The 10,465-nt window shown below is 36.3% G+C and overlaps 1 protein-coding gene and 1 pseudogene across 1 annotated transcript; one reads left to right on the forward strand and one right to left on the reverse strand.

Annotated features, from left to right (window-relative positions):
* Nucleotides 1-2,576: 2,576 nt before the first annotated feature.
* Nucleotides 2,577-5,878, forward strand: LOC149528855 (uncharacterized). Its single transcript, XM_089809486.1, has 2 exons — nucleotides 2,577-5,279; nucleotides 5,376-5,878. The coding sequence occupies exons 1-2, from the start codon at nucleotides 2,594-2,596 to the stop codon at nucleotides 5,711-5,713; spliced, it is 3,024 nt and encodes a 1,007-aa protein (XP_089665612.1). The 5' UTR covers nucleotides 2,577-2,593; the 3' UTR covers nucleotides 5,714-5,878.
* A 2,725-nt stretch (nucleotides 5,879-8,603) lies between these two features.
* On the reverse strand, nucleotides 8,604-9,338 carry LOC149528856 (delta(24)-sterol reductase pseudogene; annotated as a pseudogene).
* Between the last annotated feature and the right edge of the window lie 1,127 nt (nucleotides 9,339-10,465).

The raw sequence follows: 10,465 nt of genomic DNA on the forward strand, positions 1-10,465 counted from the left end.
GGTAATCTTATGGCTTGAATACATGGAAATCCTAGATTAATAACCTTATATTTTGTGCCCAATAACTTTCCTCTAAATTTCAGAGAGTTAGATCTACATATTCTTTTGATATCCAACCTACAAGATTTATTTGATGAAATAACTCATAATACTAATTTGTTGAGCTCTAATGTGAGCTATATTTAACTTTAGGTTTCTATTACAATTTCCTTTCTAAATCTCATTTATAAATCTGAACCATTTTCTTTCTTTCTTGTGTTATATCTTATTATTGGTGTAAAAGGTTGTTAATTTTCTATCATATTACTAGGATACTATACATTTAATATCATATCATATGATATGAAATTCAAAGAGGAAGAAATCATACAAATCAATCAGCAATCTGATAGGCCCAAAATAAGATCTTATTTTCCATTTTGTCCAATTGTAGGTATTGATTTGGGAATTGAGAACATAGTTCATGTGTGTAAACTAATATCCAATTTACACCATCAATTATTATAGCAAGGTTGTCTTCAAAAGTTTTTTTTTTTAATGTTTGACAATGTTAAAGTGATAAGTAGGAGATAATTTCCACAACAAGTCAAATTGTGATATTTCTATCAAGATTTAATTGTGTGATTTTGAGTGAAACTCATTGACCCATGTGGTTACAAATGGGGTTGCAAGATTTGGGTTTAACCATGGAGGAAACTCCATAGTTAAGCACACTTAGGCTGAAGTAGTACTAGGATGGGTGACCTCTCAAGAAGTCCTGGTGCTTCACCTCTGTGAGCATCACCTAGATCCAATGAGTGCTAAGTGTTCCATTTATTCTCATGAGAGATGGATTCAATGAGTTTGACTCAAAATCACATAGTTAAATCTTGATAGCAATATCACAATGTTAAAGAGGTTCATTTGGATAAAGGATTTTCCTACTATTTTAACCTAAAACCCTATCATCTAAAAATGAGTACTAAATTGAAAATAATTATATAACCTATTATCTATTTGAAAATCTTATCCAAAAAAAAGTGTCAAAGTAAAAAATAGAATTTATTTCACATGCTTGAATGAATGAGTGTTAATTTGAAAATGAAACACATGTACAAGAATCAATAAAAGTGTGGTTACAAAAAAAAATGTGACATTGGGAGATAAGACTAATCAAAATAAATTCATGACAAAGAAACCTTTAAAAAGATAAATCATTTAATTTCAAAAAAATGTAAGATATTTTTAAGAAGACATATAGGTTGACTAGTAAAAACAACTAACGTAGATAATCTAGTGCATTTCAAAGTAATATATAATCAAAGGAAACCAATTTTAATCAAAGACAACTCGGAATTGTCTCAATTTTCTCAAGTGATGGGAATCTTTAGCTTTTGGACACTTATAAGAATTTTTTTCTTATTGTAACTTGAACGGACTATATAGTTGTCATGTTATAGAGAAAATTAAGCAAGCCTTATACTTGAAACTATAAAGTTACTAATATTTTTGAGATTTATCAAACCTTTTAGTATCAAGTCTTAGTTTCTAAAACTACAAACATGGAGCTACATTGGAGGTTTATCTTTGTCTAACACCTAGTTGATCTAAACCTTTTCCTCCTCCTTTATTCTAAATATTGATGCCTACTTTACTCTCAAGAAGTGTGGCTATCTTAAGCAAAAATGATAATAAATTTATGACAAGAAAAGAAAATATAAGCATGTCATACATAGAGAAGCATTCCTTATAGTTATAAAGTTAAACACTAGTCGATAGAAATGGAGAAGAGCGCACCTAAAATAACCAAAAGTCCTTATCCTTAGGTGACACTTATCAAAACTATAGTTACTAAAGTAAATTTATCAAAGCTATAGTTAGTGAAGTAGAATTCAATGTTTTGTCATTGTTATGCATATGTCATCATTTTGAACATCATCATAGAGTATGTGACGTACTCAAGAGATCATCGTATTTTCTACAGTTGGTTGTTTCACATTTGCAACCATCTCTAGAGATCTTAGAGGATTTATACTTGAATCTTGTACTTGAATCATGTGCGGTAATGGATGCATGCATTTACCCAAGAGTATGTTGCTACCAACATCTATACACGTGTATGCATATACACATACACCTGTATTTGTGCATGGAAATTATGAAAAACATGAACATTCTAGCAAATCTGTCCTTCAAAATAATAAAACATGTCAAAACTTTTACATAAAATGTACATTTTTCATCAATATAAGAACATAAGTAGTGTTGTCATATTGTCTTAGAAGATGTTCTTGGAAAAGTTTTGAAGTCAAAACTTTGAAATTAAATAGATGATGTTTGACCGTATAAACAAGAACGAACTACTTATAAAAATTAGGCTCTCGTTATTATGATAAGAATCAAGTCATTGAACAATAGTATTTTGAAACATAAAAAATAATTTTCTTTCTATATTTATTTTTTCAATTAATAAAAAATATCCCATCAATTTACGTGCAAAGAACGTCGAAGGTTTGTTGAATGAGTGAACGGATGTTATAAGAGAAGTCAGGATGCACAAATCCGCTTGAGGTTTGCTCTAGCATCCTTGGCGATTATTACTGATTACAAGAAGATGAATCCCCTTCTTAGAATGTGTTTTATTCTGCTCTTGTTTTTATTGCCCTGTGCCTGCACAATCACTGATGAGCAAAGCCTTAAAGACTTCAAGGATTCCATAACTTCGGATCCGCAAGATGTCCTTGCCCATTGGGTCCCTACCATTCACTTCTGTAATTGGACTGGAGTTACCTGTAATTCAACAAGAAATAGAGTCCAATTGCTTGAGTTGAAAAATATGCAATTAGAGGGTTCTCTCTCCCCTTCAATTGGTAATCTCTCGTTCCTTACACAACTTGATCTCCTTAACAACAGTTTTGTAGGAAAAATTCCACAGGAAATAGGGCGAATTCGGGGGCTGAAGGTTCTCAGCCTTTCAACGAATCTATTGCAGGGTTCCATTCCCACGAATTTGTCTTCCTGCAAGGAGTTAGAAAAATTATCCCTGGCTGATAATAGATTGACTGGAACGATTCCTCCAGAGTTGAGTCTCCTGACAAATCTCCGAGCTCTGCAGCTCGGATCCAACCATCTTTCCGGTATCGTCCCTTCTTTCTTAGGAAATTTTTCTCTCCTGGAAACATTGTTTATGGAAGATCTTTATCTTGAAGGCCACATTCCAGCAGAATTTGGAATGCTAACAAGCTTGACCTCCTTAATCCTTGTTGAGAATCCCCGATTAACGGGCCCCATTCCCTCGTCAATTTCAAATAGTTCTGGCTTAGTAGAATTGGCCCTCTATAGCAACAACTTGACTGGCATGATCCCATCAGAACTGGGCAAGCTCTCTCGCCTTAGATTTCTAGATTTGTGGGACAATCAGCTGAGAGGCACCATCCCAGCTACAATTGCCAATTGTACGCAACTGCGTAAGCTTGATTTGGAGCTAAATCATCTTGGTGGAGCAGTACCCCTGGAGCTGAGCAGGCTTCCGTATTTGCAATTCCTGAGCCTTTCGTCTAATAAACTTGTTAGTGGCAGCACCATCACCATCCCCTTTCTTAGTGCCCTCCGCAATTGTACCAGCCTTAATGAACTATGGGTTCATGACAATTATTTGACTGGAAGCTTGCCCGAGCAGCTCCCTACAAATCTCTCTGTCATGAGACTGAATGGTAATAACATAACAGGAAGTATACCTTCTTATATCGCCAACATAACCAATTTGAGTGACCTTTATTTGTCTTTTAATTGTCTAACGAGCCGCATCCCATCCTCTCTGAGAAGCCTTGATAAGTTGCAGAGACTAGTGCTGGACAACAACAAGCTTGAAGGAAACATACCCAGTGAGATTAGTGAAATGAAGAGTCTTGGGGAGCTATCGCTGAGCCATAATATGCTTTCCGGAGAGATCCCTCATACAATTGGTCGCCTTCAACAGTTAACACATCTTGTGCTTCACCACAACCAATTATCCGGCAACGTGCCTGCTGATTTAGGAAAATGTTACAATTTGCAGTTGCTTGACCTTTCCAACAATAAGTTCACTGGATGGATACCACGTGAAGTGGCCAGTCTTGCTAATTTACAGTTTTATTTCAATTTGTCCAGAAACTACTTGGAAGGATCTCTGCCTCTGGAGATTGAAAAGATGATTCACGTACAAGCTATTGATGTTTCAGCTAACAAGTTAGAAGGTCAAATTCCAGCCAGCCTGGGAAGCTGTCAGCAACTTGAATATCTGAAGCTCTCCTCAAATGAATTACAAGGCCCAATTCCAAATTCTCTCAGTAACTTGAGAAGCCTTGTGAGTTTGGATCTGTGTTCCAACAACCTTTCAGGTTTGATCCCACTGTCTCTGAAGTCTCTGAGTATGCTTCAGCATTTAAATTTGTCTTTCAATAATCTAAGCGGAGAGATTCCAAAAGAAGGTGTCTTCAGAAATTTGACAGCAGCATCATTTATGGGAAACATGTTTTTGTGTGGTGAGTGGATGCAATTACCTTCATGCCCTGATCGGAACACTCAGGCTGAAGATCGCAACAGCAGAATCAGAATAATAGCACCAGTGGCTGGAATCTTGGCTTTTCTTTTATTTTGTCTACTGATCTTGGGAAAATTTTACAGAAGCCGCAAAATCAAGTCCAATGTTCGCAGTGACATTTTGCAGCTGAAAGATAGGGATGATGGGGGAACCTCTTATCAAGAAATTGAGAAAGCTACAGATGGATTTAACCAGAAAAACTTGTTAGGGACTGGCAGCTTTGGCTCGGTGTACAAAGGCATCATGGGTGATGGTAGAGTGGCCGCTTTCAAGATTCTAAATTTGCTAAATGAGGAAGCCAGCAAGAGCTTTTGGAGGGAATGCAAAGTATTGGCAGAAGTCAGGCACAGGAACCTGGTCAAAATCATATCCTTCTGTTCAGAATTTGGACGGAAAATATTGGTTCTAGAGTTCATGTCAAAAGGAAATTTGGAGACAATGTTGCATTCCGAGGATAACCCATTGAGCTTCAGGGATATATTGAACATAGCAATTGATGTTATCCATGGATTAGAGTATCTCCATCATGACTGTTTTCTACAATTTGTACATTGTGATATAAAACCTAGCAACATTCTTATCGACGAGGATATGACAGCACATGTAGCAGATTTTGGCATTTCCCGAATAATTTGCGGTTTAGATTCGGGAAGTTCCACTGACTCTGGAAGCACATCAACTCCGACTCTCAAAGGATCCATGGGCTACATTGCACCAGGTAAATTTATTTTCCTTTCTCTGTGCTCTGTCCTAGCCCAATGGCTTCTCATGTGCATAATCTGACCTCATTTATTATTTCGCTTTTACAATGCAGAGTATGGAGTTGCTGGGATAGTGAGCACGAAGGGCGATATTTACAGTTATGGTATTATGGTCTTGGAGATGGTCACACGAAAGATTCCAACTGACCATATGTTTGTGGGAGGATTAAACCTTCACAAGTGGGTCAGCATGCATTTTGATGACAAACTAGAGGAGATCATTGACATTACAGTTATCAAGAACACAGGAGAATATGAAATATATCAATGGCTCGTTCCTTTCTTACGCACTGCGTTGGAGTGTTCGAAGGAGTCCCCCAAGGAGAGACCTACGGCTAGAGAAGTTGCAGGAGTATTGGAAAACATTAGGAAGACTTTCTTTGAAGCTTGAATTAGTATTAGGTTGTGTTGGAAGATAAGCTTTGCAATATTAAGTCAAGTCAGTTTTGAAACTGACTTGAGGACATGACTTTGTGATTTTAGTAATTAAAATGTTTCTTACTGACTTCAGGACATGATTTAGTGATATTAATAATTAAAATGGTTTTGAGTGTCATGTTGAGTAATTTCAAAAAGGCTTTATAATAATAGTACTAATATTATCGATATATCTAATAGTTTGACTAGTAATGCTTTACAAAAATCTTATTGAAGTTATAAAATTATTGTCTTCAATAATTTGATAAGTGTTATTTAGTGGCTTGTACTTGATGTTATAATTAATCATATTTATACTACTTTATTGGATATAAATTATTACTATTTGTGTATTTTTAATATATTTAATTTAATTGTTCCTTGAATGTATAGTTAGAAAATTATTGTGAAAAGTGAATCACAAGAAAATTTATAATAAATTAAATTGAAGTGTAATTATAAATATATAAATAAAATAGATTTAAAAAATAAAAGTTTTTATTTTTGTAAAACACTATGCTATGTCTCACTTTTCAATTGGGATCGTAACATTAAGTAAGTCTTTAGTACATTTTGACCATTATGTCAAATAAATTGTGATGAGTTTACAAATAATGCAACTAGTGATATAAGCTAGCTTATATATAGTTTATAATATATATAGGGAATTCAAGAGTTATCAAAGCTTTAATTTTTATAATATATAGTTTTTGGTATCAACTATTAATTAAAGCCTCGAGAACACATAGCTTCCCTGTATATATTATAAAAAATAAAAAATAAAAAATTATTTATATATACATATATAAGAGCTAGTAGCAATAGTATTTTAACACAAAAGAACCAAAGAAGTATTTGTAGGTGATTTCATCTCCAATAATGTATTGCATATATATCTTTAAATTTAATTTTAAAGAAAGGTTTACTATATAGTGGAGATATGAATCAGTGGTTGTATTGTTTTTAAAATTTAAAAGAAACCAAAAATAGGGGCTGACCCAAAAACAAAATGTATATGGTAAAAGATTAACCTACCCCCTTTCTTAATTTCAAAAAATCCCTAACCAAAGTACCCAATATCTCATAGTAAAACTATCAATAGCCATAACTATAATATATACAAAACCAGTAATTATGAAGAATCTAGGAAATCACCATAGACAAAGGCCACCTAGGTCAAGAGTTGAAGAAAAAACATAACAAAAACCTAAAAACCAATAGAGAGTTAGCTCTCCTTATTCTTCCCCTTCCTCTCTAGCTTTTCCAACAACAAATGCAACCAGTCATTGGCCATAAACTTGTATAAGAAACTACTTGTGTCTGCTCTCACTGCAACAGTAAGCATTTCTTTTTCAACATGAAGTAGGTGAAGAGTCGAAGTTGTTGAATGCATAACCTAAACCAAAAACCTGGCCACATCATCAAACATATATTCCACAACATCCTACCTCTCCTCTAGATTCTTAAAGCTTTTCTACAAGGTGGAATGTTCCTCCTTCTGGGTCTGGGATTCACCTCTGAAGGTTACCTAGGGGTCTGATGCATAGCTACACCTCTAAACAATCCTTTGTGACATTAGGCACTCAAAGGTTCATTCTAGGAACTTACACATCATATAATGGAAATCTTAACAAAAATCCACTCCTTAACTTGTTAATGATTTACAATCCCTCAAGGGATCAATTCACCTTCTCTTAAGGTTTTAACTCACCAACTTATCTAAAGCTTTCCTAGGTGACGTTCAATACTTCATGGCACTAGAAATATGAAAAATCATCCCAATATGCATGCACGTACTTTAACAATTGTTTTTTGTTTTGTTTTTGAAACATCCTCAATGACATGTCTCAACAATTGGTTTAAACCCCATGATCTAATCTAGTATACTTTCTTCATTAATCTAACATACTCCTAGAAGCTTCCAAATGGGTTTTCACCTAATAACTTTGTAATTATCAAAGAAACATGAAAAAAAAAACATGTTTCTAAATATCCTTTTCATATTTATTTTGATACCCAAAATCTCACTCTTTGACTCAACCAATTAAGCTTTCAAACTACTATAATATTGCAGGCTTATAAACCTTTAAAAAGTAATGAAAATAGAGTGAATTTAGAATCACCAACGCATGCATTAGTTAGAGGCCATTAAAAAATAATTAAATACCAAATTTCATCATTCACCCATATACTTAAGAAATTAAATCTACATTATTTTCTTCCTCAAAAATAGGCAAGAAAACCCAGCTATGCCTCGTGATTTAAAATTAGAATCAGATCAAACACCAAAAAAAATCATTAAGAATATGAAAATGTGTCATCTAAGCTATCTTCATATGAAAAATCATGGAATTTGGCTGGAGGAAACGACATATATAAATACTTTTATTAGAAACCCTTGTTTCTAACTCAAAAATCGATCCACTTGAAAGATATAAAACCAGAGGCCAGGAAAGATATAACAATCCACTTGAAGACGGTCCTACTGCAAACAATGCATCCCAGATCTAAATACTTCTTCTTCTGCCCTTATCCGTCGTTATATTCTGCCAACAAAAGCCATGACGCTTACTTCAAAATCTGTGTAAAGCCTATGTCACAGGTTACATCAGGATGCTGCAACCTCCGAAGTACACGATTGCTTTGTGCAGAAGAAGCCGGGATTGACCTGATCCATGGTAAGAATGCGACGACAGTGTAGCTTCAGTTGGGTCGTTTGTAGTTTCTTTGTTATCACCATTAGAGAAGCATAATCAAGCATCCATCTCAAAAAAAATGAAGTACAAAAAACAAAAACCACGCAACAAAATAATTGAAACCTTCACTTACTATTGAAGGAAACAACAGACAATTTTGGTCCAAAATCACTGAGTTGGGCAGCGAAAAATAAATGTGCTCCAATAGTCTTTAATAGGCATAAGCTTAATTTCAGCCCCAACAAGCAGCCCAATCGACTCATGCGACCAAGGCACGGCATGAAACAGATCAGAGTGGTCATTATTAGCCGTAGTTCTGACAAGCGACCCATCAGCAAGGACAAGCTCATACGCAACACAACTATCAGCAAAGAGGCCGAAAAGATGTCTGGAGCCTTCGATTCCATAACTATTAATACACCCATCAACAGTAAGATCATCGAGCTCAGGCAACACGTGGGGTGCGAGTCCAAGCCCAAAAATAGCAGCACTCACCTCAGACATGCAAACCATGGGCTTGCATTTCATGAGATTCTGCTCCGTGTCGACCCAAACAATGTCCCTCAAGTGCGAGAGATCGACTTCAAATCGGTGCGAGCGTTTGTGCTCGGAGCTTCGCATGGAGACCTCGAGCCAAGGCTTCCGAGTCGTGCATATGAGCCCATCATGCCCAGGGCGACGGGCTCAAACTCGGTCCTGTACTTTCTTCACTGCTCGCTGGTGCTTCTCTTCCGATGGCGCACCATGCAGAACGCTCCGCAGAAAAGCCCGCCATCGGATCTACTGGTAGAAGATAAATGAGAGAGGCAGAACAAAAAGTACTATCAACACCCACCGGAATGATACCAGGAAATCTACCCACGAGGCCGGGCGCTTCGCCCTCCTTATGTTGCTGGTGCTCATCTTGGAGGGAAGAATTGGAGGCTTAATCGAGATACGTGCACACTTTGGGGGTTAGAATCTGGGAAAATAATAGGGTTATTATTCTGCGAAGAGGAGAACAAAGCCAAGAGGAGCTTAAAATTGTGGTGGTGACTACAGGAAAATAAGGGATTCAAGTATGAAGGTTGTGGCTGCAACAACCCGATAAGTTATATTTTGGGCCTCTGCAAGAAGGGATTTTGCAGTCTAGGAAGATAGTGGCACAGATCATCAATGCTACACATGTGGAGAAGGTCTCGTTGGTGGAAAATATCACAACAGCAGTTGCAGTTGTGCTACAAGAGGTTGCTTGGGCATCCATGGAGAAGAAATTTCAAAAAGGCGACATTGTACTGATGCTTCATTATGCCTATGGAGCTGTCACATCTTCTGATTCTTACTGATCCAAGAACTGACCATCAGTTTATAAGAGAAGCAGCACTTGGCAATATCCCAGCAGCCACACCAACAGCCACGGGAGCCTCTAGCACAAAGACGAAAGATACTGATACCACATGGATAAAAACAACTATTTTGCTGAGCAGAAGGTACTGAGACCAATTCGGTAAAAATGTGCACGCCAGATAACAATTTTGTGATCCAATTTTTGTGCAAGAGAAGCCTAGCAATGAGCTTAAAGCGTTGGCTAACACAGCCGCGAGGCCGGAAGAAAGAAAAATGTCAGTCCAAGAACTCGGACCCGAACCCGAGGATTTCAGTAGAGATCCAGGCTAGAAACCAAAACAAGAGAATTTAAATGAAGATTTAGACAGGAAACTCGATCCAGAGGGTTTCAATCAGGAAACAGGCCCTAAATCCTACCTCTACGGTTTCAATAAAGATTCAAGTCAGAAACCCGATCTGGAGGAGTTCAATGAGGAAAAAAAGGCCAAAATGTCGATTCCAAGAGCAATGATACAAAATACAGTGCATGCAAGGCATGCAGAAATAAAAGTAATGATTAAGCAATTAAAAAACGTACAAAGATACCTCATCCAAATAAATAAAACCAGCATCCAGTTGAGTAGTTCATGGGAAGGAAGACAAAATCCATAAGATGCACGATATATAGTCAGAGAGTCATTTCTCAAGCAAAAATTTTTAGAAAA

The sequence above is a fragment of the Cupressus sempervirens genome, chromosome 11, assembly GCF_028749045.1.
Source record: "Cupressus sempervirens isolate cs-2001-9-10 chromosome 11, ASM2874904v1, whole genome shotgun sequence".
Classification (NCBI taxonomy): domain Eukaryota; kingdom Viridiplantae; phylum Streptophyta; class Pinopsida; order Cupressales; family Cupressaceae; genus Cupressus; species Cupressus sempervirens.